General features: G+C 60.4%; 7 protein-coding genes across 7 annotated transcripts, besides 2 other annotated features; all 7 read left to right on the plus strand.

The window, feature by feature from the left end:
• Window positions 1-660: 660 nt before the first annotated feature.
• Window positions 661-2,601, plus strand: LPMP_090480 (serine/threonine protein phosphatase, putative; the record flags this gene model as incomplete). Its single annotated transcript, XM_010705984.1, has 1 exon — window positions 661-2,601. The coding sequence occupies one exon, from the start codon at window positions 661-663 to the stop codon at window positions 2,599-2,601; it is 1,941 nt and encodes a 646-aa protein (XP_010704286.1).
• Window positions 2,602-3,750: 1,149 nt separating this feature from the next.
• Window positions 3,751-3,800: a repeat region.
• Window positions 3,801-4,553: 753 nt separating this feature from the next.
• LPMP_090490 (hypothetical protein) lies at window positions 4,554-6,572 on the plus strand (the record flags this gene model as incomplete). Its single annotated transcript, XM_010705985.1, has 1 exon — window positions 4,554-6,572. The coding sequence occupies one exon, from the start codon at window positions 4,554-4,556 to the stop codon at window positions 6,570-6,572; it is 2,019 nt and encodes a 672-aa protein (XP_010704287.1).
• An 850-nt stretch (window positions 6,573-7,422) lies between these two features.
• Window positions 7,423-8,634, plus strand: LPMP_090500 (hypothetical protein; the record flags this gene model as incomplete). Its single annotated transcript, XM_010705986.1, has 1 exon — window positions 7,423-8,634. The coding sequence occupies one exon, from the start codon at window positions 7,423-7,425 to the stop codon at window positions 8,632-8,634; it is 1,212 nt and encodes a 403-aa protein (XP_010704288.1).
• A 1,470-nt stretch (window positions 8,635-10,104) lies between these two features.
• LPMP_090510 (hypothetical protein) lies at window positions 10,105-14,547 on the plus strand (the record flags this gene model as incomplete). Its single annotated transcript, XM_010705987.1, has 1 exon — window positions 10,105-14,547. The coding sequence occupies one exon, from the start codon at window positions 10,105-10,107 to the stop codon at window positions 14,545-14,547; it is 4,443 nt and encodes a 1,480-aa protein (XP_010704289.1).
• Window positions 14,548-15,400: 853 nt separating this feature from the next.
• LPMP_090520 (hypothetical protein) lies at window positions 15,401-16,600 on the plus strand (the record flags this gene model as incomplete). The annotated part of the gene is made up of 1 exon (XM_010705988.1): window positions 15,401-16,600. One exon carries the CDS (start codon window positions 15,401-15,403, stop codon window positions 16,598-16,600), a length of 1,200 nt encoding a protein of 399 aa, XP_010704290.1.
• A 1,151-nt stretch (window positions 16,601-17,751) lies between these two features.
• On the plus strand, window positions 17,752-20,061 carry LPMP_090530 (hypothetical protein; the record flags this gene model as incomplete). The annotated part of the gene is made up of 1 exon (XM_010705989.1): window positions 17,752-20,061. The coding sequence occupies one exon, from the start codon at window positions 17,752-17,754 to the stop codon at window positions 20,059-20,061; it is 2,310 nt and encodes a 769-aa protein (XP_010704291.1).
• Window positions 20,062-20,830: 769 nt separating this feature from the next.
• Window positions 20,831-20,978: a repeat region.
• A 2,471-nt stretch (window positions 20,979-23,449) lies between these two features.
• LPMP_090540 (leucine-rich repeat protein, putative) lies at window positions 23,450-26,419 on the plus strand (the record flags this gene model as incomplete). The annotated part of the gene is made up of 1 exon (XM_010705990.1): window positions 23,450-26,419. The coding sequence occupies one exon, from the start codon at window positions 23,450-23,452 to the stop codon at window positions 26,417-26,419; it is 2,970 nt and encodes a 989-aa protein (XP_010704292.1).
• Window positions 26,420-26,919: the final 500 nt, after the last annotated feature.

A 26,919-nucleotide genomic window follows, 5' to 3' on the forward strand; every position in this document is an offset into this window, starting at 1 on the left:
TGAGGCGTCAAAATTACGCCCGTTGCGGCTGATGGGGAACGAAACGAACAACACGACAGGCAAAATGAATGGGGGGAGGGGGCGAAACGCACCCACACCCACACGCAGGCGACTTCCTCAGGGACATGCGCGCGGGAGTGGGGGTTGCGCAAAGAAGTGCAAACAAGAAGACACAAAAAACAAAACGGGAAAGGCCGTGAGTCTCATACCCGTGTCCTCCGTGGAGTGCATGCCGCTGAGCTCCTCCTTTTCACCCTGCACATCCCGGCGCCCGCGAACACACGCGTACGCGCGCCCACTTCGCTTCCCGCCCCCAGCCTATCATCATCACCAACTCTTCTTCGCTTTACGCTTCCTCACTCCCTCTTCCCTTCCCTCTGCCTCCAGCCCTCTACTTTCTGTGTGGTGTTGTTCTCCTCCTCTCCCTTGCTTTCCACCCGCGTGTAGCGTGAGCCAACACACACGCACACACGCGTTTGCTACTCAAAGAGTGCCAGCCGGAGAAAACAAGACAGAAAATCAGCGCCGTTTCAATTATTGAAAGAGAGGGAGGGTGCGTGCGTGTGGGTGGGTGGGTGTGGGTAGATTGGCACGGCCACTAGCCTACAGCCAGAAGCGTATGCGCAGACATTCAGGCGTACTCGCGGTATAGTCACAATCATGCCCAGCGACTTGATGGAGCTCTCCCGCGAGGAGCTTATTAGCTATGTTCTGGACCTTCAGTCGGAGAACAACGCGCTGAGCCGGCAGCTGCGCAGCATGGCGACCAAACGCTGCAGCGGGTCCTCACCGAACCAAGTCCTTCCCAGTGGTAGCGGCGGCGTCGGCGCGGTGCACAGCGACCCTTCCATGCTTATCACAGCCAGCCCAACCGCTATGCGGCGTAACGGCAGCCTCTCCATCGTCTCTGAAGGCCCCCTATCAGCGGCGGAGCGGCTGAGTGGTCGTGTGGGTGGGCTGCCGCCGGCGCCGAGCTTCGAGATATCCATGTCAGTAATCGTCATCGAGAACGGCGCCGCGCTTTCGGTGCCGCTCTCCTCAGTGCTCGACAAGACGTACGGTCGCCAAGACCTGCGCGACACTGACACACCGGTGGTCTCGTCGAAGTACTTGCGGGACACCAGCTCGTTTCGGACGCAGCGCTTTTCCCTCGGCAGCCCCGGCGCCACCGGCTGCGCTGGGACAGATGCGTCCCCTAGCCTGAACATAGACGAGGAATGCTTCAGCAGCGTTAGTCCAGGGCGGCTAAGCTGTGCGCTTGGACGCGGTAGCGTGCTTATGCATGGGAGCGGTGCCAAAGCAGGTAACGGTGGTGAGGAGGTTGACGATGAGCCGCACCCGAAGGACCCTCGCGCCGGCTCAGCCGGCGTCGCCGTCTCCAGCCTCGCGCAGCGCGCTGGCGTAGCGCACTTAAACCTTCGCCGCGATCTCCTCTTTGCACGCGACCTTTCACTAGACGCGGACGCCATCCTCACCCATCAGACGCTGCGGCTCTTCAACCAGCAGTTCGCGCGGGACGCAAACATGCTGTCGCCCATGTCCTCGTACGGCAACGCGGTGTACCACTACATCGTCAAGACTTTTGCGGTCCGCAACGGCTGCGAGCATTCGCCGGACGACGTGGAGGGTTTTGGCCGAACGCTCATTAACCTGTGCGAGGAGGCAAAGTGCATACTGGTGAATGAGCCACGGCACGGGTCCGTCGCGTCGCCGTGCTACGTCTTTGGCGACTTGCACGGCAACTTCCGCGACCTTTTCTACTTCATGGACAACCTTATTAGCTTCCAGGATCTGCGCTACACCCCGCACCGCTTCGTTTTCCTCGGCGACTACGTTGACCGTGGCGAGTTCAGCGTCGAAGTTGTCGCCTACCTACTCTCAATGAAAGTGCTTGCCCCGCACAAGGTGCTGCTGTTGCGCGGCAACCACGAAGACACCCTCGTGAGCGGCGACATATCCGGCTACGGCAATACGAGCTTCCGTGCCCAATGCCACAGCACCTTTGGCGCCGCCCTCGGTGAGGAACTGTGGCACCGCGCAAGTGAGGCCTTTGCCCATCTGCCGCTGACGGCCAACATTGACAACAAGATCTACTGCACTCACGGTGGCATCCCGCGCTACAGCGGTGGCGTCGACGACCGACTCGACATTTTGAAGAGCGCTGACTTTCCAGTGATGGAGTCGTTCTTCCAGGCTCCAGAGAACGAGACGCCGCAGCACCGCATGTACCGCCAAATAGGGATGGATACGTGCTGGGCCGACCCGGCCGAGAACGAGAGTGAGCTCGATATGTTCGGCTTTGGCTCCAACCCGCGCGGCACTGGTGTCATCCTGTTCGGCTCCAAGGCGGTGGACGACTTCCTCGACCACTTCCACTTCGAGTACATCTTTCGCGCGCATCAGGAGAAGTCCGATGGACTGAAGCTGAGCAAGAACGCTCGCGTCTTCACCATCTTCAGCACGAGCGCCTACGTGGGCCACCAGAATGGCGCCGGTGTGGTGCTCGTCGCCGAGGGGAAGATTCGCCTGATTGTGAAGACGGCAGACACGTATGAAGAAGAAGACTACGTAACGGAGGAGGGAGACGGCCATCGGCGCTAAGCCTCTGCGTGTGTGTGTGTGTGTGTGCGTGTGCGTGTGTGTGTGCATGTGTGTGTTAATGTATTCGTCTGCCTCCTCCCCCCCCCTCCCCCCCTTTCGCCCTCGTTCTTTCTTTCTGCCAATCCTCCTCCTCCTCCTCCTCCTTCCCACATGGGGTGCGCCTGTGCACCCGGGCGCGTGTACTTCGACTGTCGTGACATGTCTTCTCTTCGCTTTTTTTTCCTGTCTTGCCTTCCCGTCTTGTATGCACAGTAAGGCATTTTCTGCGTGTGTGTGTGTGTGTGTGTGTGTGTGTGTGCGTGGGGGTGCGTAACACGCCGCCGCTGCCGCCCGCTGCAGCACTACCACCGTCGCCGAACGTCGCCCTCCACCCATTCGTGTTGCCCCCATCCCTTCCCCCACTTACTCTCCGACGTCTTCCTGCCGCCTCCCTCTGCCTTCCTCCCTCCCCCCTTGCCTCTGTACAGGTGCACACGAGACGTCCCTGCGCACGACTGTGCTTCTCTCTCCCGTCGAGTTTTTACGTGCAAAGGTGAGCTGAATGGAGGAGGAGGAGGGAAGTGAGCAACCGGCGTTGGCGAGGGGGGGGGGAAGGGAGGAAGAGGGGCGCCACACTCTTTGACGTACACGCGTGCACTTGCCAAGAATGTGTCCCCAACCAACCAACCAACCAACCACACATGCACACGCACACACGACGAGAGTTGGGGCCTTCGTGGGTGTGTGCGTGTTTTCTTTCCTTGGGTTGTTGCTTCGCCCATTGCCCGTGTCGCTGTAGCTCTCTTTCATCCTTGGCAACGTAGCCCACCACTCCACCCATTTTCCCCCGCTGTCACCCCCCTCCCCTCCCTCTCTACACGAGAGACACGCGCCAAGTGAATAGACGGACATACACACACGCATGCCCGCCCGTCCACCAAACCGCATCACTCATGAACAAGACGAACAACCACAAGGGCAGCAACCAACGTCAAGAAAGGAGAGGGAGGGGGCGAGGAGCACCATGAGCAAGGGGGAGTGAGTGAGGCAGGCAGGTGGGCAGAACACTAAAGGAAGTCACAAGTACCCCACACACACACACGCAGACAGCACCGTCTACTCCAATCTCCATCGTCCATAGGGAAACGGACACTTTTTCCTCGGCAGCGCGCCCACTCTCTGTCGCAGAGGACGCGTCACCAGGCCCCACCCACCCCCTCCTCAGGGAGTCGCCCAGGCTCCTCACACCGAGAGTGGGGTGAGGGTACGGGACCCCGGGGCTACACACACACAGAAGAAGAAACAAAAGGGCAATGGAAACTGTATCAGTGTGTTGAGCGCTCAGCAAGGCTAGCGTACCGCTACTTCTGCAACTATCGGTGCCCCTGCTCAGCCCTGCATGCTTGCCGACACTCGTCCATGCCCCTCCATCTCCATCTCCCTCCCTCTGTTCCGCTTTGCTTGTGTTGTTTTACCCGCGCGGTAAAAAGACCCCACCGGCGGTCACACATTAGCGACTCGACTTGTTTTTTGATTGTGTCGTATTGGGGGGTGTTCGTTTGTGGCGGCACCACTGCACAGAGGCAGAGACACTGCCACCTCAGCACTCAGTGACACGACAGCATGCGCTCATCAGTAGCCCCCACCCACCTCCTTCCTTTCCTCTTTCCCCCTGCCCTCCTCTCTCTCTCTCTGCGGACACTTGGCGTTGTTGATTTGGTGCGTTGGGTGACTCGTTTGAGCGAAAGGAAAAGAAATTGACTCTTAGGACGGACATTCCTGTTGCTTCGCCCAAAAAAAAAACACCACGACGCACCTCCTTCAGCGACAACTTCCCATGCTCGCATCACCCGTGCACTGGTGAGTCTCCTGCTGCCTGCTCCCACCTCTCGCGTGCTCACATTACCGCGCCGTGCTGACGCGCTCGCAACTGCCCACGCTCTCTTCATTGACAGCATCCGCACCGCTTGGCGATGTTGCGTGGTGTCTCGTTGACACCGCAGGAGCGGGCAGTGAAAGTCCCGCATGACCTCCCCAGCGAGCTGAAGAGTTCTATCCTCGGTGTGCCGCTCTTCGATGTGCCGCCAGACTACGGGTCGACTGGGGTCAGCAGACCCGGCTTCTCGGTGCGGGGCGCGTCGTCACCTGCATGGTGTGGGGTATCGCAAACGCAAGGCCTTTCGCGAAGACCTGCACTGGCATCGCTCATGTCGCGAATGTGTTGCACGAAGCACCGCGACCCCAGGAGCTTAACCGGACAGGTGCCGGTCTTCGACGACAGAGGTCACCTCACAGCGCACCAGGTCGGCGTCAACACGTTTCGCTTTCGCAGTTTGTCCCTTTTCTACTTTCTTCGCTCACAATCGTGGACGATTCTCCTCACGTACTCTGTCGCTCTCTACCTCATCATTGTGCTGCTCATCACGGGCGCCTACTACGCGTGGGGGATGGCATGCGGGGCGCAAGTGAACGTGGTCTCCGCCATCTACTTCACGGTCGTGAGTTTGGCGGCAAACGGCGGCTACATGGGCGAGGACGAGGACGTGATGAGCGTTGCCACCCACCGGTGCTACAGCGGTCGCACTGCCATCGTGATGGTGTGCTCGTATGTGAACATTTTGTTCGTCGGCCTCGTCGCCGCCCTCGTCGTAGGGAAGGCCGCGCACACGGACAAGTTGGGCCACCGCGTCGTTTTTAGCGACTTCTGTACGCTGACAGGCCTACCAGGCCGGGCGAATCCGTGGCGGCTGGTGTTCCGGATGGCCAACGTAGACAACCACATCCCGCTAGCTCGCGGCAAGCTACGCCTGTTCTGTGTGACGGCAGAGCCCCTCAAAGAATACCACATACAACAGCAGCAGCCTCAGGCGCTACGGGACGCGCATCTCGTCAAAGAGCTCGCCGGATCGACGGGGGAGTGCACCCATCAGCACCTGCTCAGAGTGGTGCTCGTTGGAGGCGACGGCGAGGGGAAGCCGCAGCGGACCGCAGTGCCGGCGACGGAGAGCGATGAGAACCGTCACGCGGCAAAGGCGCAGAAGCGACGCAAGAAGGAGCGTAGCCGTCAATGCAGCCCGCCGGCGCCACACGACTCAGCTGGGAGAAGCAGCAGAGAGGATAAGAGCAGGCCGGCCCCTGCGCAGAGACACCACCGGCGGCGAAAGCAGCGGGATCAGCAGCTGCACACGACCGGCAGTGGTATTCGCGCCGGTGAGGCGGCCAGTCAGGGAGGCCATCGCGGTCAGCGCAGCGAAGGTCGCGGCGGTGTCCAGTGCACCGAAAGGGAGGCCCACCAGAGCGCCTCGAGCAGCCCCAGCAGGTCGTCGTCGGCCTCGTCGTCTCGTACGACGGCCTCCTCCACGCTGAGCACCTCCGCCTCTTCCTCCCACTCCTCGGGAGCCTCGTCGTCCTGCGCCGCCTCTGCCGTCAAGCGATCGGTGTTGCCCACTGGCATTCCTGAGCCTGACGTCTCACTGTCCATGCAGAGCCACGGTTTCGTCGAGAATAACGGCCATGTCATGGAACGGGTCCATCTATGCGTTCGCGAGATGCGCTGGACCTGCGCGGGGGAGAGGTATCTCGATCACGGAGAAAGCGGACAGCTCTCCCTTTGGTATCCGACCGAGATTATTCACATTATCGACGAGCGCAGTCCACTGCACCCCTTCTTGGAGCTACCCCACGTCGCAGCGTCGCTCGGTAGCGGCGGCACCTCCGCCGAAGTGCCGTCCACGTTCGCGTCCCGCGCGGACGTAGTCCGGGCGCACTTTCAAATTGTGGCCGTCTTCGACGCGACAGAGATGGAGAGCGGCTCCACCATTACCGCAAAGCGCACCTACACAAGCGAGGAGATTATCACCCACTACAAGTTCTCCGATCGCCTGGTCCACATTCATTCGCAGAGCAACGAGGTGATGCTGGACTTTCACTACTTCAACTCGCTGCTGCCGGTGGACCTTGTCGAGCCCTCCACGACGGAATCGGACGTGTAAGGAGAGGCAGCAGAGCCTTTTTTAGCTCTTCGCAGAGGGATCGCGGCTTAACAGTAGATGCCATACACGCACGCGAGCACGGGGGGCATACAATATGTGTGCGCCTATCATCTCTGCAGATGTGGGTGTGACTGCGTCGGCTTTCTCTTCTCTTTCCACCGCTTTGTTATGGATGTCTGCGGTCGTGAAATCCGCCACACCCATCAACTCACCCACCAGTACCAACTCGGATGAGTAAGAAGCAACACGTGACGAGAGAGCAATGGCCATAGATGGCCGCAGAGGATCACAGCAGACCATCGTGGTCGAGCATCTCTCATACCTCCTGTTACACTCTTACGTGAGTGGGTGCGTATGGGTATGCTTTGATGAAAGAGGAGGAGAGAGGGGAGGTGCGAGGGCGACAAGCAGTGGTGGTTGGAGTGTTGTTTGCAGCTTCTATCGGAAACGTGTGTTCGCGCGTCGCCCTCCCCTCCCCCTCCCTATTCCTCCTCTGCGCTTCCTCCCGATGAACGTCTCTGTCTTCCCGCACCCCCCCGCGTCGGCATGACGCCCATCGTTGTCCTCTCTTGTATTTTCTATACGCCTCTTCTCGCGTGCACACACACACACACGCACGCACACGTATTACGACAACCCCCGCGAGCCGTCTTTCGTCTACGTCGCTCATCACCACTTATAGAAGTACTTCGTGATCGAAACCCCACCAAAAGCCATCCCGGTCCTTTTATTGCTTCTCTAGTGGAGGAAAGAGAGCAGGGGGAGGGGCATCCCTGGTCGCAGCCATCACAGCGGCAGAGCGAGTGGAGACGCACGAGCGAAAAGACGGAGACAGACAGCGGACGAGGCCATGGAGAAGTTCCGCCACTTTGGCGATGCCGCCACTGGCATTCACCCCTTCACCTTCGTGATTGCCCCCACCTCCGCTGGTCGAATAGCGTCCATCTGCATGTTTCCCATACGTTTGCTCCTCAGCACTGTGTTTGTGCTTCTCCTGCTCGTAACAGACACTCTGCTGTGGGTTTTCCATGCCGCCTATCTCGGCCTGCTGGGTCGCCTCCTGCTTGCACCGCTGCAGCGAGCGTGGCTGCGTGGCCTGCTCTTCTTTATCGGTCACATCCTTCCAGAGCAGCCAGCGGTGTTGGTAAAGCCTCAGCAACAGAACGGCGAGGCGAGCAGCTCCTCCCGTGCAGTCCGTGCGGGTGACCTCGTGGTGTGCAACCTCCAGTCTGTGTGGGATGCCTTGGTTCTCGAGGTGGTACTCGCCCAGCCTTATCACGCCATTTGTTTCCCAGATGCGACGACGACAGCAGAAGCGGGTGCCACCCCCGGTCTGCGCGTCTTCTGGCCTAGTCCCATGCAGCGCTGGAAGGTGTGGGCCTACACCCGTCGCACTGGCTCCCTCGTCTTCCTCACAGCGCAGCAGCCGGGCAACGCTGACCAGCAGGCCATCCAGAAGAAGACGGAGACGACGGAGTTGCCGCTCTACCGCGTGCAGAAGGCAGCGGCGCGTGCCGGAGTGCCGGTGTGGTGGTTCGGCGAGGGAACGTGCAGCAATGGACGTGGCCTTCTGCTGATGCCGACGGTAACGTGCATGTCTGCCGCGCCCCACAAAGCATCCGCAGAGTGTGTGGTGCACCTTGCCACGATTCAGTACGACTCTCCTGCCCTGCAGAACGTGCTTGGCGACGATAGTGAGGGCTTCTTCGAGGCGCTCTTCCGCACTGGAGTGCTTCTCTACGGAAGCACGACATCGGCGTGGGCAAGCCCCTTCCTCACTTCCGCTGAAGTGACGTACCGCAGCGCGCGCCTTGCGCGCGCCACACCGTCAATGGCGGCGGAGAGTAAATCCACCGCGTCGGTGTGCTACTGGACGCTGTCCACACCGGTGCTTCTGGAGCTGCGCAACGTCATGTGCCAGCGAGGGCAGACGCTCCTTGTGAGCGGCAGCTGTGGCGGCATGCGCCGCCAGCCGCTGTCGGTTGGCATGAACGAAAAAAAGGGCTTCATCGAAGCGTACAGGGCGATGCTGTACAGTGAGAAGATGAGGTCGTCTGCATGAAGCGCTCGACTGCGGTGATGAGCGAGCGTCAACCGCGGCCCACAGCTGTGCGCCACGCTGAGCACGCGCAGTGCACGACTGCTGCTCGCGGATGGACTTTTGTGCCGCTTTTGTCCGCAGTGATCACAGCGGGACAACGTAGCGTACGTCAGCCCACGCCTGTGCAAACCAACAAGAGGATGTGCGGCTAAACAATGCGCTCTTACACATACATACATACACTGTGCCTTCCTCCTCCTCCCCCACTCCCTCATGCGGCACGTTGGGGCTCTAGAGAACGCACGGGATGAGCTCCAAGTCGACCACCAAGGTGGCTCGCTGCAGACATAGAGACACATAACGGTGCACTGCGGACCATTCGCTGCTGCCATGTTGGAAGGATGCACGTTTGTCTCTCGCGCTCTCCCCTGAACCGCCATCATCTACGACCCCTCACCCTCCCCTCTCCATCGGCTCATATCCGCATCCTCTTCGCACTCAAAGAACTCTCAACATCAGTTCTTGACGCACACGAGCGTGGGTGTGTGCGCGTAGGCGATCAGGACAAGACCACACCTCTCTCCTCGCCTCTTTCCCCCCCCCCTTAGTCTCTTCCACCGCATCAGCGAGAGACAGGGATGTGTATACATCAATTGAATCTTCCAGGCGTAACAACAGTCCATCATCATCACTGTGATAAGCGAGAGCGCGCGTGCATGCGGCGGACAAACGAAAAACCCCAGAAAAGAGGGATCCGCCTACCTCTCTGCCCAGCTGCGACGTCTGCACGACCCTGAGCGCCTCCCTCACACACACACACACGCAACCTCCCATCCCCTGACCCCTCCCTCTTTTGAAGATATGGAGAGTGACGCATGTACCACGCTCTCCTTCGCTTCGTCGCCGCCACCGCAGTTGCCTCAGGCTTTAGGGAATACCGATAATGCGATCAGCGGACAGGAGAACGTTGCTAACGTCTCTGCCGCCGACCCAGGCGATCGTCCAACCGCCGCCCCGACCTGGCTTCGGCGGCAAGAGCTCAAACGCTCCACGCTCCCCCCGCCTCTTAACAGTGTCGCTCTCCCGAGTCAGAACGCAAACGTGCAGACCAATGCTACCCGTGTAACGTCAGCATCCTTCGATCCAGAAGTGCACAGTAATGTCGCACCCCCTGCCCTCCCACGGCTAGCGGCGCTTTCGGCTCCTGTTGCGCTGCCCGAGCCAGGCGGAGATCCAGCTGCCGCAGGAATGTCGCACCAGCATCCTTCCGCAGCTTTACAAATACCGTTCAAGTCAAGATATCCAGGGGTCACACACACTCCACCTCTTCTGGGCGCGCACAGCGGCTGCGACGATGGCGACACCTCCCTGCTACAACAACCCCCCTCGGAAGACGGCGGTCACTGTGATCCACCGCCGCCCACGGCCGGCGCACGTGTGCTGCCGTGGTGGAAGCGCATCCTCGTCGACGCTGCGTACCGTCAACGGCTCATGCAGCTCAGCACTGAGGGCTATCATGAAGAGCTTCGGCTGCTGCGCGACACGCCAGAGCTGCTGTCCTCTGGTGCGCAGATGGAGGTACGGAAGGTATGGCGGGAGCGGCGCTGGATGGACGACGAGCTAGAGAAGGCGGAGCGGCGCCCATCCAAGAGCGATGTGGTGTGTCAACACGTAGTGCACGGCGTGGCCAGCGGGATCGCAACCCTCTCCTCGTCCTTTACACCGTACCACGTCAGCACGACAGAAAGCGGCGCTCAGCAACGGCACGTAGCGGCGCCGATGATGGATGAAGTGGACGAGGTTGTTGTAATGGCGCAGCATGTCGTCTTCTCTGTCAAAGATGACGAAATGGCGTCGCGCTTCTCCACAAAGCACCCCCGCTCCATCATCGCCGCCTCTGCTGTAGAGACCGTACAGCGTGTGGCACTCGGTGCTATGCCTCCCGCTCAGCACGCGCGAGAGCAGTGGCTGCAGGAGCACGCAGTCAGGCAACACCTTACCTCCCTCCGCCGCTTTTCTGGCAGTACCTCGTATGAGCTCAAGGCGCGACTTGCACGCGACGTCATAGCTGGTCGCGTCGACGTGCCCATGCAGACTGCCATCACAGATGCCGTGCTGAACGAGCAGCAGGGCTCTCTCCCCAGCGCTGGTGGCAGCGCGACCACCCGTCGGCACGCTTTGCAGGATGTGTATGTCTTTCCTCCTCCGCAGCACAGCAACAGCAACGCCGCTGTGCGCCAGAGACGATGGTGCGAGGGCGAACTGCTCGCGTCAACGACTCCGCTCATATGGCAGCTGCCGCTGCGCAAGCCGCGGATGCCAACCACGCCGCTATGGCAGCGCTCCCGGCTTCCTCCGGGTATGTGGGCCGTCGAGGCGGCGTGCAAGGATGTGACACGTACAGAGGCGTCGCTGCACGCCTCCGCCGTCCGCGACCCGCTCGTCGTGGCAAAGCGGCCAGCAGCCATAAAAGACAGCGCAGAAGCGCTAATACATCATGAAGGTACACCCAGCTGTAGGGAAACAGTGGCAACCAGAGCTGCTGCAGTCACCGACGCCGAGCCGCGCCACGACAACACTCGCGTGCGCCGTCAGGAAGCCGCCGCAGCGTGTGTGGATGGCACGGAGAACCTGTACGGGCTCCAGTACGTCTGGCCGTCGCCTCTGCCGCCCGGGGGGTTCATTCGCGTCTCCCCTGATCCGCGCTTTGCCATGTGGCCCGACTCGGAGGACGAGACTGGAGACGGGGGCCTCCTTGGCACGATGGAAAAGTATGGAGACTCGCAAGCGCGTGGGCTGCACGCAGGCGATGGTGGTCGTATCAATGGAGATGTGGGCTACAGCATCGCCAGACTCTCCAGAGGCGCCTCTCAGCACCAGGGCCGCCAAGCGCAGATGCGCCGCCTCGCACGCCGGGTGAATCACCGAACACACAAACTGTGCTGGCTGCACAGCATTGGTCGCATTAGTGCGCGCTACAGCGACTTGACCCTCTCCGACTCGGACGGCTCCTCGTCAGGGTGCACGTCGCCGACAGCATCGGTGCTGCGCGACACTCGTCTTGCAGCGGAGGCCAAGAAAGCGAATAGGAAGGCGCCGCATCTGCCGATGCTCCCTGGCGACGGCAACGCCTGTCGACACCAGTGGCGGCGGCAAGAACGCGTTGGAGACCCCTCACGAAGGGCGAGACCCGTGTACGACGGTGCGCTGAACATCAACATCTACGCCAAGGTCATACAGAGCCAGGGCAATGACGTTGCCACCGACAAGGGCAGCAGCACTGGCGCGTCACCTTTACGAAGGGCGTCGCAACACCAACACCAGCAGGCGAAAAATGCAACGACAACGGCGCACCGCTTCCTCGGGTGCTACCGGCAGAGTCGCTTGCTCATCCACTTCAAGCTGTACTGCCGGGCGCTGTACGAAGAGCGACGGCTGCGCTGCGGTGGCCCCGGCACCCATGTAATCGGCCGCGCTGGCGGAAACGCGCCGGAGTACACACCAGCAACGGAGGGGCTGCTCGCCGGCGTGCCGGTCATCCCGCACCCGGTGCTGAAGCTGCAGGAGCACGCGCCATCACTGCGTAAGCCCTACGCCCATCGCGTCCCCGTCGCGTCCACTATGAGTGGCTGCCGCTGCTGGGAGGGCCTGTATCCGCCTCTAGGCACCGATCTGGCCGCGCCAGCTCAGCAAGCGTGGCGGCAGCTGCGGCAGTCCATCCTGGTGCGTCAGGCCCTTCGTGACGTCTACGACGAACTTCCGCACGACAAGGAAGGTCTCTTGGACAAGCGGACCTTCGTGCTGTTCGTCCTGCAGCTGCTTGAGCTCTTCTTCCCCACCCGCCTCCCCGTGGTGGCCCACATCGCAATCGCGGAGGAGGAATGGGCGTACCGCGGCACGACGGAGCACGTTGGACCGCAAACGTTTCACGAGAAGTTCTTCGCCTTTCCGCTCATCTTCTACCGCGACGCAGCCACATTGACAGAGGCGCCGCTCGTCGAGTTCTGGACTCTCATTCGCGTCTGCTTTGATGCGCAAAAGAGAATGCAGAAGTCGGCGGCGCCAACAGGAAAGTGCGGCGATGCGCTGCAACCTTCCAGCCTCTCCCTCCTGATGCCGCTGACGCACTTCACGACAGAGCAGCTGGACACACTGCTCTCGTGCCCGCCGCCCGCGTTCGACGCGGACGTATACGATCGATACTGCTTGCTCCGCCAGGCCTTTCGTGATGATCTGAAAGTGCGTGCGGCCCCGCGTGGCCACCAGTACGGTGTAGCCCGCGCCTTGGTGAAGAAGCGGCAGCAGAAGAAGTCCCTACGCCATGGACACTGGACGCCACAGCAACGGAAATCCACAGGGAAGCCCATAGGGTCCCTGAAGGTCTATCGGGCGCATCTCGGCCTGGCAGACGCTACGCGACGCATCGAGATTGAGGCGGCCGCGCAGCAAGAGCGGGACTCACGTCAGCGCCGCCTGGAGGAACAGGAGCACGAAGCATTACTCGAACAGTCGCTCTACTACCACGCACGTATCAGCCGTGTTCAGTCACGCACCGCAACCGCAATTTCAGGCATTGAGAACGTCTGCAGCGCATGGGAACTCCACCGCACCGATGTATACCCCGCGCCTAGGGAAGATGCGAACGACGACGCACGGCCGCGGGAGGAAGAAGACGTGGAAGAGCTTCTGCTGAAGTACCTCGACGACGTGCCGCTTGACGCCTTCGACGGTCAGGTGTCGCTGCGCGAGCGCTACCACCTTCACGTCCGCTTCCAGCAAGAGCGGCGCAATCACCTCTTTCCCTCGTCGCAGCCCCGTCCAGAGCCCTCCCCCTCCGTCACCCTAGCGGACGGCGGCCGCAGCGCTGCCCTACCGTCAGCAACCCCAATAGCGCAAACCACCTCGCTTCGCCGACGTGTGAAGGCGGAGAGCAAGGCTCAGCGACGCACTCCTGGATCTGCAGAGGCGAGATTCCTGCTTGATGGCACACGCGATGTGAGCGGCGGAGGCGGCGGCGACTCCACGCCTCCCACTGTGTCCTACGCCGCAGGCACCTACCCGCCGCGGACGGTGCCGCGAATGATGAGCCCGTCGCGTGTGCGGCCAATGAGAGGCGCCCCGGGAACGACCAGCGCGGCACGCATACCGAAAAGGCGCGCAGCGCACCTTTCGGTTTCACGTGTCGATGGCAACGGCAAAATCGGCTCACCCTCCCCATTTGCGTCCTTCTATGCCACCGCCGCCTCACATTGGCCGCACACGCGCAGCCCAGCGGCACGCGGCATTCAGCGCGAAGGTCTCGCCGCGAGCCACCGCGAGGGTGGCGTGAGTGGCCTGTGTCCTGGAAAAGACGGTGACGATTTGCTGGCGGCTACGGCAAGCGGTCCAAGTCACATCAGCGGGCGCAATACGTCCTTCGACTGCAAAGGTGCGGCGGCGCCGCCACGCCTGCTTGCACGCCCAACCACGCAAACCGGGTGGGGCACACCGTGTCTCCCTGTATCGCCGCTGCTGGCTCCACACGACGGCGACGCGCCCATCTCCTGCGGCGGGAGCGGGGCAGCGAGTATGCATGTAAACGCCCGACGCGACGCATCGCCACAACTGCAGCATTCGACCCCACTCATGCCTGTCACGGCCACATCAACCACAGAGCCCGCGACAACGGAATTGACATCGATCATGTTTCGGGGCCTAGACGTAGAGGCTATGCACGCAGCGCCTCGATCTGTTCCCTGGATCGCGCAGTGGGGCTCGACAATGACGCAGGATGTCGGTGCTCGCCCACTGCGCGATCCAGCATTGTCTACTGCGCCTGTATCGGCACCTTTGGCGTCCCTGCGCTATGCTCAGCGTCTGCGCGTACAGCGGCGTCTCCAGCAGCAGTTCAACCGCACCGCAAAGGCTACAGCAGGAGTGACTGGTAACCATTAAATCCGGGCGAAAGAGTAGGGGGGAAGGATGGACAGGCCCTCACAAGGATGTCGGAGGCGGCACCGCGTTTCTATGTATGACGTGCACATCAGCCTTGGTTAAGCCCCGCGGTGCCGCCGCCCTTCGCCTGCCCCTCAGTCCCTACCTCCTCTGTAACTCACTCGCGTGATTTTTCCCGCTGCTCCTAGTGTGACGAGATGCACACACACACACACGCAATGTACAACAGTGTTTTTTCCCGCTTCCCTTTTCGCCGTTGCGCTGTATATCTCTCTTTGGCACCTCTGTAGGAATCAACGTGCACCGCGCACCCAACCAAAGATCGACTCGAACGCTGTAGGACAAGCCTCAGGTGCTGTTGCTGCTGCTTCTTATGCGGGGGGTGCGAGTTGTGTCCTGGAACGCGTCTACGGTGACCCCTCCACCTCTGTTCATCGGGTATCACCTACACCGTTGCAGGCTGGCTGGCTGGCTGGCTGCTTTTCTTTCGGTGAAGACGAGTAGAATGTCTCACCAAAGCTCGTGATGCACACATCTCATATAGGCTCGCTCCCTCCCCCCTCCCACCTTTGCTGACACGGACCGCAGGGAAGAGCCAACACCGGCTTAGGCGTTGCTATAGCATTTTTATCTGCGTCTGTGCGTGTGCGTGTGCGTGTGCGTGTGTGTATGCGTCTGTTCGGCGTCACATGTGGCGCTGGCAGTGTTTTCGGATACTTCACACTCTAACGCCCAAGGAAGAGCGGATTACAGAAGTGCTGCCATCACTCCCCCCCCCCTCCCCACCTCGGGGGACGATTAAGGGCTGGAGTGGACTCCTTTCTCTGCGCCCCTCCTCTTGCATGCAAGCAGGATGTCCTCCGCCATCGTTTTGGTAGGCAACCAGCAGGTCATTCCCTTGGCGAGCCGGCTGATTGTCGGCATACGTCTGCAGGGCACCATCGGCTTCGTGGACCCCGCCAGCCCGTATATCGTCAAGCCGCGCCCCTATGCAGCCTACTTGGCTACGACGCTGCGGCGCCTGCAGTGCGCCGTTGCGCTGTTTGTGCCAACCAACACGGAGAACGACCGGGAGATGATGAGCCTGTTCCACCGTCTCGACTTTCCCGTTCCCTTCCGCTACGTGAATGACCACTCAAAGATTATTGGCGCTGGCTCAGGCCGCGGCAACCGCAAGAGAGGCTTGGCGCCCAACAACTACACCGAGTACCTGCGCATCATGGCGAACGAGGTGAACGGCACAGGGCAGGACACAAGCCGCATCCTCTTTATCGACTCCGAGGTGAACTATCGTTTCTCACCAGTGCAGACCATCGTCCTCGACGCCTACGAGCCTCTGACGCGGCGGCAGCAACGAGAACTTGTCAAGCAGCAGCACAGCAACCCGCTCGGTGACGTCTCGTCTCGACACACACGGCGCTGTGTGGCCGCTGCGGCGAGGGCAACGAAGAAGACCGTACGACACCGTGCCATGGTAAGTGCACAGCATTTGCAGGAGGAGATGGACACGCAGCAGAGACATACAGATTTCCTGCTAGCGGAGCAGGAGGGAGCGCGGCTGCCACCGGAGATGCAAGATGGAGTGCAGGATGGACATGGGGGTGACTTCCGTCGCTTTTCACAAGGGAGTCTACAGGGGGGTGGCAACACGTGCGGCCATCTTCCGGAGAAGCTGTCGACGCCTGGTTCGTCCTCATCGGTCGATGTCGAGAACGCCAAGTCACCTCCCGTTGGCAACGGGAGCATCAACGAAGGGCAGCAGACCGGCACGCTTGCCATCAACCTGGAAGACTACAGCCTTGTGGCACTGGCAGAGATGATGGCAGAGATGTCGGCCAGCGACACGAGCGTGGCTGAATACATCAAGACGGAGCCGCTGATCGAGAAGGTGGAGGTGCCCTTCCACGGCAAGGCAAACTACCTCGCCCCCGAGAACTGCGACAACATTGACCTGCTCAACTGGGACGAGATCCAGGTGATGGAGAAAGCACGTGGCACGGGAGTGCCCGAGACGGTGGTGGAGACGGAGGACCACAAGGACCTCTTTCGGTGAGCAAGAGAAAGCGGGACGGCACCTTGATGGCGCGCGCATGTCTGTGCGTGGGTGCCTGTACGCCTTGTCTCCGGTCCTCTTTTCATTTGCCTGTCCCTCTCCCCTCACCTCCTTCCTCCTCCTCGGACATCGCTGGGGTGGGGTGGGGGTTGTGTTTATTGGCTCATTGCCGAAGCTGCTCTATCCTCTTCGTGTACCTCTGTTTGTTCTTTGCTGCTGCTGCTGCTCGGGCTTGTCTCTTCACCGAGCTCCTCCTCCTCCTTCTCTGTCACTGCCGCCGACGATATCGTGGCGACGGGCATACTGTGACTTTACTGATTGCCTCGCAGCGCCATCTCCCGTCGTTTGTGCGCGTGTGGATGACATCGTGTGTGTGCCGGGGCGTGTGTGTGCCGGTGCGTGTGCCCATCGGAAGGGGAGGGAAATGCCCGTCAGCGGCGAGTGAAAAAAAAACGCATCAAATTCAAAAGGCAAAAAAAAAAAGAGGGACGTTTTATCGGTATGCCTCGTCGACCCCGCCAGCTTCCCTGTACTCCCGTGGCGTGGTGCCGTGTCAATGAGGGCATGCGACATGCGTCTGCACCTCCCCAACGCTTCACCTCTCCCCCTCCTCCTCCCCCTCCTTGCTTGCTTCGGTCTGCGTGCACGCCTGCTGGGGACTGTGTGGGTGTGCGTGTGCCTTTTTCTCTCCGTGTGTTTGACCCTCACGCACCGCCCCCTCCCCTCCCCTCCCTGTGCTGATCACCATTCGCAGAGGGTCTCTTCACCGTCGTCGCCGCCACTACCACCTCATCGTCCTCTCTACCACTCCTCCTCCGATTCTACGCCATCGGCACGACCATAGAGAAGGGGAGCCGTGTGCCCGTCAGTGCCTGTCTGTAGGAGAGAGAGAAAAAAAAAAAAGAAACGAACTCAGAAGCAAGACAAAGCGGCACACACTCGCAGAGAACGGGAGGGAGAGACGTTATTTGGTGTTGTTGCTGCGTCCGCCTCGCATCGTTTTCGCTCTCTTGTCGTTGTTGCTGTTGTCTTACACGCGCACAGTGCCAGAACAAGGGGGGGAAAACTCCACACCATCACACACGCCACAGTCTCACGGGGCCTCTCTCTCTCTTTCCTCCTCTTCGCTCTCCCTTGTACAACTCCTCAAGATGAGTGCAGCCGTGCAGACATTGGCCACGGTCATGGCGACCGACATGATTTACTACGCTGGCGACCCAACGGTGTTGACCGCGAATGTGGCGAGCAACCGTATAGTGCAAACACTACAGTCCTCGCGCTCCGACCAGCTCACGGCCCGCGTCGCCATCCATGCGCAGCTGCGCGAGGCCTTCAAAAGTGCCGATGTGCAGCAGCGTCTCAAGCCTTTCCTCAGTGATGGAGAAGACATACAGATGTACGTGCAGGACGCCAAGGCTCGCGCCCGCTTCTTCTCCCAGAAGCAGCAGGAGCTGCAGCACGACATCCTGCAGAGCGAGGAACAGCGACAGCTGAAGGAGGCGCACGGTGAGCTGGCCGCCTGGGAGCGCGAAAACGCCGTGCTGCTCCGCCACCAGATGTTCATGACGTACATGCCATCGCAGGCGCTGCTGCTAGAGAGTGCGGCGACCGTCGCCCTCTACCGCCAGTACGCCACTCTTGAGGAGGGCCAGTACACAAGCGACAGCAGCGACGGAGAAGTGCCGGCGATGCTGAAGAAGATGGGCGGCAAGGCGTACTTCACGCAGTCGGCACAGCCGTTCGAAGTGGACGCGCATAATAAGATGTTCAGCCAACAGGTTCTGCAAAACAAGCGGGTCGAGTACGAGCAGATGCGCGAGAAGGTGGCGCAGCTCCGCCAAGCACTGGAGGAATGCCCGACAGTGAAACGACTGGAGGCGTTTGTGGAGCTGCGTAACGACATCTTTGCCGAGTATGGCATCGACCGCCTCGCCTCGCTGTGCAGCCGTAAGGACAAGGAGATGGCCAACCCAAACGAGGGCGGCGTGGATGCCAGCCTGCACGGCCTGCCTGCCGACAACGAGTACGTCTCATCCAGCCGCGTGGCACAGTACTCGCTGCCCAAGATCGTGGATGCGGCCTACAAGAACTACCTCAACGTTCTCTCGATGGATGACTGGGATGCAATGTTAAAACGCACGAACAGCAGCGCGCGGGAGGTAATTGAGAAGATTAAGCCCATTAAAGACAAGGAGACATTCCGGTACTGGTTCTTGTCCTGTATCACGGCAGATGTACCACAGATGGGTCCGAACAAGATCGTTGGCCAGAAAGCAACGACGCTGGAGGACTACAAGAAGTTCTGGGCACCGCAGAAGTCGAACTACGTCCCTTCCCTCACCTCCAGCCGAGGCATCTTTGGCAGCAAAGTTGCCGACCGCCATGGTCTGCCGCATTTCCTCATCTTGGCTCCCGTTACGTACCGCTACCGTGAGAACAACGACCCGAACGCCGTCAAGACCGGCACGATTGATCTTATGGTGTACGACGCGACGAACGAGAAGGTACTGCTGATGCTAACAAACTCGTCGGACGAGCGCCGCCCGCGGGCCGCCTTCCTGAACGCGCAGGAGGAACGCTACCGCTTTGCAGCCGTGGTGCGCTCGGCGATCACTTACGAGAACCAGTACCATGGATTCGAGTGCGAGGGTACGGTGGCTGAGTACTTCTTCGATACCAAGGAGGGGCCGGAGGAGAACTACTACTGTATCATGGCCCCACACCGCGTCTACAACAAGCAGTCCAACAAGGTTGAGGTGCCGATGAAGGCACTCCGCCCCTTTACGTCCTGCCCACCGCGCTACTTTCTTCTCGGGTCAAACTGGGGCGTGAGCGCCGGAACGAGCCGCAACCCGTACCCGGCCAGCTACGCGCATGTAGAGCTGAACGAGTACGCCGTCTCTCTCAGCAACGTTATCCCAGACGGCTTCATCTCTAGCAAGGTGCTGCCACAACTACTGAGCCGCGCTGAGGGCATACAGAAGCTCGAGGAGGAAAAGAAACGTCAGCAGCGGGCGGAGGCGGAAAAGCCGCAGCCGTCGCCGCGCGCCTTGTCCCGCACCCCACGCGGCAGCGCGGCGACACCGCACCAGTCCACTTCCACCCCTTCCCTCGACAACAACGCCGCTGAAATCCTCGCTGAGGAAAACATGCGCGGCCCGGGTGAAGAAGAGGACCCGCTGAGTCCTGTAGTCCCCAAGGACGTGCTGCAACCGGTGCGCGACGAACTGCTGAAGCAACGCCCCTCCTGGCGGAGCCCCGCCTACATCCAGCTCCGCGCACGCGACTCCAGCCTCAAGCAGCTGCCGGCCGTCAAAGATGGCCACTTGCGCACCCCGCTGAGTGTCTTCAACAATCTTATGAAGGAGAAGCACGGCGAGGACGCGCCGCCAATGTCGGCGCCGACCAGTGCGCGTCGCAGCACCGAACCGCCGTCGAGCTGCACCGCAAGCGGTCTGTGAATCTAGAAAAAAAGCAAGCCAAGGAGAGGGATCAAGGTGGGTATTATGGGTGTGTGGTGCGACGTCACCCCAGCATGCAGCAGGGATAACAAGAGAAAAGCGTGATGCGGGGGGTGGAGAGAGTAGGCCAAGCTGCCGCTGGCCTCTGTACGTCGCATTATCGCTTCTATTTTGTTTTCATGTCTGTTGCTGCCTCTTCTCGGCTGATCATCGAACTCCCCTTCCGCTGATCCACGGTAATCTCTGTTCGAGCTGCGTTCTTGCGTTGGCGTGTCTTTCTCTGTGTGCCTGTCTGTCTCTCTCTCTGTCCTTCTACGTGTTTCTACATCAGAACAGCACACACACACACACGCTCTCTCCGCCGCCTACACCTCCACCACTTCCTCTCATTCATGTCCTCATAGACCCCTTTCGCTCTCTCGCTTGCTTGCGCTGTGCGCGTGTGGGTGTGTACTGAGCTGACACCCGATTTGATTTGTTTTTAGACCCTCTTTGAGGGAAGGCGGCTCCTGTCCGCCAGGCTGTACGTCTCGTCTCCTCCCTCAACGCTACAACACTCGTCTTCCTCTTCGGTGCGTGCTCGACATCGTTTCTTTACATTCTATCTTCATTTTCATCTCGCTCCCTGCTGTCGGTGTTAAGAAGTGCCCCTCCCATGACCCCGTCTCCGCGCATCCACGCCCGGCTCTCTCTTCTCTTCCGTCTTCTCTGTGCCCTTAGCGCCACAGACACGAGTGTAACGCGCAGAGAGGTTCTCGTCTTCAAACCTGCTCACTCTCTCCCACAGAGGACGCGTCACCAGGCCCCACCCACCCCCTCGCCTCGCAGCCGCCCCCGTCGTGCTGGCCGCCACGTGGTGCCCTCCCTCGGAGAGGCGTCCAGGCTCCTCACACCGAGAGTGGGGTGGGGGTACGGGTCCCCGAGGCTACACACACAGAAGAAGAAACAAAAGGGCAGAAAAGGGAAGGGCGGAGAGAGTGGTATGGGGGCGGGGGTGACTACCGCCTCGCAAGTGCTCACACGTCGTTCCTCCTCCTCCTTCTCCCATTCTTCACCGGTGCCTATATGGGACAATCCGCTTCACCTCTTTTCTGTTTTCTGCTTTACTGTTTCTTCGCTTGCACTGACCGTGGAGGCAACAATTAGTGCCGTTATAGCCGTAGCGGGGGGGGGGGGTTGATCGTGGAGTGGGCAGTAGTGGCGGTGGTGTTGGCTCTCTCTCTCTCTCTCAGCAACTCTCGCAGTGGCCGCTGGGCACGTGTGTGTGTGTGTGTGTGTGTGTGTGTGTGTACTGCGAAGATGTGAAGACGACGGAACTTCAGGGCGGGCCAAGAGGCGCACGGACTGAGGCATCGTAACGAAACTTTTTTTTTATTTGCTCCGACGTGTTTTTTCAGTTTTTGGTTTTCTCTACATCAACGAAAGAGCGCGAAAATGGACGATGCGGTTGGGGTTTCTCTGGTTGGTTGGTCGGTTCGTGTCTGTGCATACCTGTGCGATGTGCGATGTGTGTGTGTGTGTGTGTGTCTGTGTGTGTGTGTGTCCCTCTCTTGTTGCGCTCTCTTTTCTTTTGTGCTCATTCAGGGTGATCGATACGATCGTCGTATATTCCGCCTCTCTTCCTCGTGCTCCATCTCAATTCAGTTTCTTCGGTGTGGTCTTCTGATTTTTGCCATTCGCCCTTTCCGTTCGTTTTTCCTCTACCTCCGCTTCGCTCCCCTCCTCCTCCTCCCCCCACCCCCTGACACGCACACACACGCACACGCACATGCACACCCGAGGACTAGCGCACTCAGGGACTCAGAGACAGAGAAAAGCCAAAGCGAAACGACCTCCCTTTCGTTGGCTGTCCCATCGAGCGGTGTATATGGGGGAGTGCGCGTGTGTGGGGGGGGGAGGGGGGCAGCAGCACGCATATGTCTGAGCGCGTGGATGCACAGGTAGAGCTGTTGTTGGTGTGCGTGTTGTTCTTCATTCACGTCTGTGTGTGTGTGTGTCTGGGTTGGAGTGAGTGCGAGAGAGAGAGAGAGAGGGGAGGGACAACATAGCCCCCCTCTCCCTCCTCCCCCTCCCTCTTTTCCTCGCTTTGTTTGTTTCTCCTTTTCGTTGGTTCGTCCCATTGTAGAGAGAGAGCGAAAAGGGAAGAAGGCGTCTTCGCTCTCTCTCACTTCATTTCCTTTTCCCTCCCCTCCCCTCCCTTCCCTCCCTTCCCCAGTGAGGCGGTGGGCGAGCGCGCGGTGCAGTGCTTGAGTGATGCCGATCGCGGCGATGGTGGTGCTGGTGCTCTTTTTCTCTCGAATATGGTTGTTGCTTGGGCCTTGGTGAAGGACGCAGGTTGTCACCCCCCCCCCATACCCGCGCACGCGCGCCCCATCTCTCCCTCCCCACCCGTTTCCCCAACACCCAGCCCCCCCCACCCCTGTGTTTCTACACTGTCTCACCTGACCATTGAGCCCTCATTACTGCCAGACGGGGGGGAATAGGAAGGCAGCCGCAGTGTAGCCTTGTGTGCCTGCATTCGCCTGTGTACGTCATTGTGCAGGCCGCCGCCAAATCAGAAATGGAGAGCCAATAAAAAGTACATCTGCGGCGTCCCCCCCTCTCCCCCCCCCCGTGCACGTGCGTGCGTGCGTGCGATTCCCTCAGCCGACGAAGGGAAATACTGCAACAAATCTCAAGTGCGCTGGAGAGGGGGGATGTGCCTTGCGCACCATGGATGGGTGAAGGTGCTTGTATGCTGTTTGTGGGTGTGTGTGTATGTGTGTGTGTGTATGGCCGGCGACCGCTCTCTCGTAGCCTTGAGCAGTAGTCGCACAACGCTCCTCGTCGAGGGGCCGAGGCGGCGAGACGGCGCCGTTGTGCTTCTCTATTCCTTGCCTTATCCACCCACCCCAGCTACGCCCCCTCTTCATCCTCGCCTCTACGCCCACCAATACTACTACCGCCATGAACCCCACACACAGCCCTCCCTCTCCCCCTCGCACTTTACTTGGCCACACACTTCACAGCAATTCTCTTTTCTACGCCGGACACACATTCGCTGTTCGTACTCCCCACCCCCCACCCCCTCTTCTCACCTTTTCTTCTCTGTGAGACCGCCTCTTACAGAGGTATTCACAAGCGCGCACACACACACAGTTGCGCTCATCTCTCTCTTTCCGAGGAGGGGTTGCACTTTCCATCCCGTCTGCTTGTGCCCTAAAGGCGAACCGAGACGCAGAGATTGACACCACCATCACCACCGCCGGCCATCACAGCGTAACGCGGCAACAAAGAAGAGCGCGACAGCCGAGCTGCAGTACTTCCCTCTACGGCGGCAGCGACGGCTTTCCTGCTGCTCTCCCTCTCTCTAATCACCCCTACCCCCCCCCCGACAAGCACCAACACGATGGCGACCGCCAATGGTGGCTTCTACCGAGGTAGTAGTCCGCTCTTGAGCTTAGCAGATGCATCACTCGCAAAGGCCTCGGCGCCATCTGCGCAAGGCTTTGCACGCACCTTGGCGGTGGCGCCAAGGATGTTACCACCTGTTGACGCTGCTGCGGCTGTCGCCGCAGCTCTTCCGTCCGGCATACCACTGGATCGATACCAGGCAAAGCTAGAGGAGTGCGCTGAGCTGCACCGTCAGGTAGAGAAGCTGACACACACAAACGAGGCAGTAGAGCAGCGTCTCGCGAGTTGCCAAGCAGAGGCAGTGCAGCTGCGTCAAGCCGTGCATCGACTAGAATCTGTGCTGCAGCTCCAAAATGAGGAACTTCTACTGCTGCGTGATGACAGACGCCAACGTGGTAGTGGTGGTGGCAGCAGAGAGGGAGCACCGGCCCAGATGCGAATGATCCTGCCAGCAGCTGGGGCCGCTGCACCATCGCTCGCCAGGGCCTACGGCAGAGTAGGCCAGGGGACTTCCCACTCTATGGTGACCGCCACAGCAGCTGACCAAGCAGTCATACTCGAGTACATTAGTGCCTCCTGCTACCTAGGCTGCCCGACCCACCCGCAGCTTATCCAGTGCTTTTTTGCTGCCACCTCTGGAGAGGCTTTGGTCGCAACGGAGCCGCCGCTTACGTACGCGCAGGTCTCGGTGCTGCATCGTCTGCTTGAGCGACAGCCCAGTGGCAGTGGGGCTGTCGCCGCTTCCACAGCCCTTAAGCTCTCTGCATTCCGCGCATGGGCGTCTGTGCATCTCCGCACCCTTTCTGTTCGATTCGAGAACGAGTGCGCCGGTATGTCGACTCTCTCAGACGCGCTGCTGCATTCCCTCCCCTCCCTCGCTCATCTCGAGGTGTGGTGCGTAGGGAACGACGCTGTACTCACGAAGCTCACGAATGCGCTCATGGGTGCCACGCAGGTGCGCGCGCTGTCGCTGCCGGAGCTGGCAGTCGGTGACGAGGGCCTGCAAGCACTGTGGTGTCTACTTCGAACGCGTGACTTGATGCATGCACCGTACATCATCGCGGAGCCGACAGACACATCTGGCACCGACTCTCTCGCACTGAACCTGTGCACCCTCGACCTCAGTGCCTGCGACGTGAAGGACACACTCACTCTGACCCAGCTCTACTGTCCCTCTGCCGAGGTGCTGTTGCTGCCACCAACAGACCGCCTGACGGACAGCCTCCTCGTAGAGGTGCTGCAGCGCTGTCCTCGGCTGCACACACTTGATCTCTCGGGCTGTGTGCGACTGACCGACGCGTGTGTCGACTTCCTCAACTCCACCGCCCCGCAGGTGCGAGTCCTTGCGCTGGAGCACTGCCCGCACGTTCACCGCCTCCGGCTAGATCACGTGGAGGTGTTGTTTTCTTCACTCGCGCACGTGCACGTGCTCACGAGTCGAAGCCTGCGTGTGCTGCCACTGCCGGTGCAGCAGCGCGCCATTCTCCTCTCTCTCGTGGCGCCTCGCCTGTCGCAGGTCTCCTTGCACGGGATGCTTCTCAATAAAGAGGCGCTGCGGCGGTTCAACGGCCGCACTGAGGAGGTGGGCGGCTGCGAAGAAAGACTTCGACTCGCCTCCGTTACCTTCTCTGAGTGCACGTTTGCCAGCGACGACGTGTTCACACGGTTCCTCGTCTCGCAGACGGCTGTACAGAAGTTGTGCCTCTACCACTGCAAAGGACTGAGCAGCGCCTGTTGGACGGTGTCGGCAAGGAGCGGCTTGCCCACCTTCATGAGTCTTCACACGCTCGAGTTGGTCAACCTGCGGACTCTCACCGACGCAGCCCTCTGCAAGCTCATCCAGGCATGTCCTGCCCTGCAGCAGCTCAACCTTCACGGCGCGGGCTGGTCGCACCTGACGGACATCAGCATCCGCCAGCTAGACCAGCTAGCGGAGCTACGCGTGCTGAACCTGCTTGCCCTGAACCCGGACCTCGTGACAGCTCCTGTAGTTACTGCAGTTGCGCGACGCCTGCCGCAGTTGCAGCGACTGTACCACGAAACAGCCATCACCTCAGTGAGGCACAGCGAGTTGATGGAGAGCGGCGACACGGACGCATCGCACCGCGTTGGCGGCGTGGATATCACCGACGCATCGGTGCCAGCGTCGGTGATGGTCGAGAGGAGTGATGCAGAGGTGCGCTGGCGAGCGGCGCTGCGCGACTACCCTCTTCGCCTGCTGCGGTTGCAGCACCACAGCGCGCTGGCCATGTGGACCGATCTGGCGCGCGTCATTTCCCCATGCACCAGCCGTGTGAGTGTCGCTGAAGCCGCAAGTGAAGCTGTGCTCACGACGACAGCAGCGAGCATTGAGCCTGACGGAAGTGCTATTGAGGTAGCAGAAGCGGCGGCGGCAGAGCCGTCGAAACTGTTTCCAGAAATGGTCACCCGCACCATGGCCGCTGCCATCGCTGCCTCGGCGGCGAGTAAAACAACGCTGCCGCCGTTGACCGCCTCTGCACCACCTCAGCAAGTGCCACACTGGTCGAGCCGTACCGTTGATTCACTGCACCACGAAGCAGCACCACCGCCATCAGTGCGGTCCTTCGAGGAAGTGGTGCCCGCGCACGTTGATGCAGGCGAGTTTAGCCAAGCGTCGCCGACGCAGCAGCAGCAGCAGCTCGACTCGCCATCGTCGTGCTCCTCCTCAGGCTCCTCAGTATGTACCCAGAACTCGATGCAAGAGGACAGTCACGAAGAAGCAGGTCGCAGCGTCAAGCGGTCACTGTTGCAGTGCGCCAACGCCGCCGCATCCGCATGCGTCCAGTCGCACCAGCGCCGCTCCGTGCGCACGTCACCAAGCACCAGCGGTACCAGCCGTCCCTCCGTGACTGCCGCAGTTGCCGCCGCGGCAGCAGCAGTAGCACCACATGCAGACTCCTTGGAGGATGTTGCAGAAGTGTCGATGGGGCCATGGGAAGAGTAGGGAAGAGCCTGGCGGCGTGAGTGCACACACTCGCCGATCTTCGACGGCCTCTCCTTTGGATGGCATCAGCGTGCGCTGTCGGGTTTTTTTTCTCTCTCTCTCACCCCCCCCCCTCTCCCACTTTCACTTCCACGCTGACGCCATGCAGCACTGCAGCTCTCGCTCCCTCCGTATGGCGCTCATTTTCCTTTCTCTCTGCTCCCATGTATGTTAGACCAACCAACACAAAATGACGGACAGGAAGCCGGTGGGGCATAACGATCTTGCCGAGGACTGTGCGGGGACGACGGCGACGTTGCAGTGATGACGATCCGGTGGTCTCACGCACATGTCACACACACAGGCACATACCCATCGCCCGGTAATACTCATATGGCCAAAGAAACAGACTCTTCTCTGTGAGCACCTCCCGAATGATTTTTTCGCTCTCTCGGTGTATACCCGCATGATGGGGGGGGGGAGGAAGAGGGACACACCGCAGCGCACAGTATCCCCGGGGT

This window comes from Leishmania panamensis, assembly GCF_000755165.1.
Source record: "Leishmania panamensis strain MHOM/PA/94/PSC-1 chromosome 9 sequence".
Lineage (NCBI taxonomy): Eukaryota > Euglenozoa > Kinetoplastea > Trypanosomatida > Trypanosomatidae > Leishmania > Leishmania panamensis.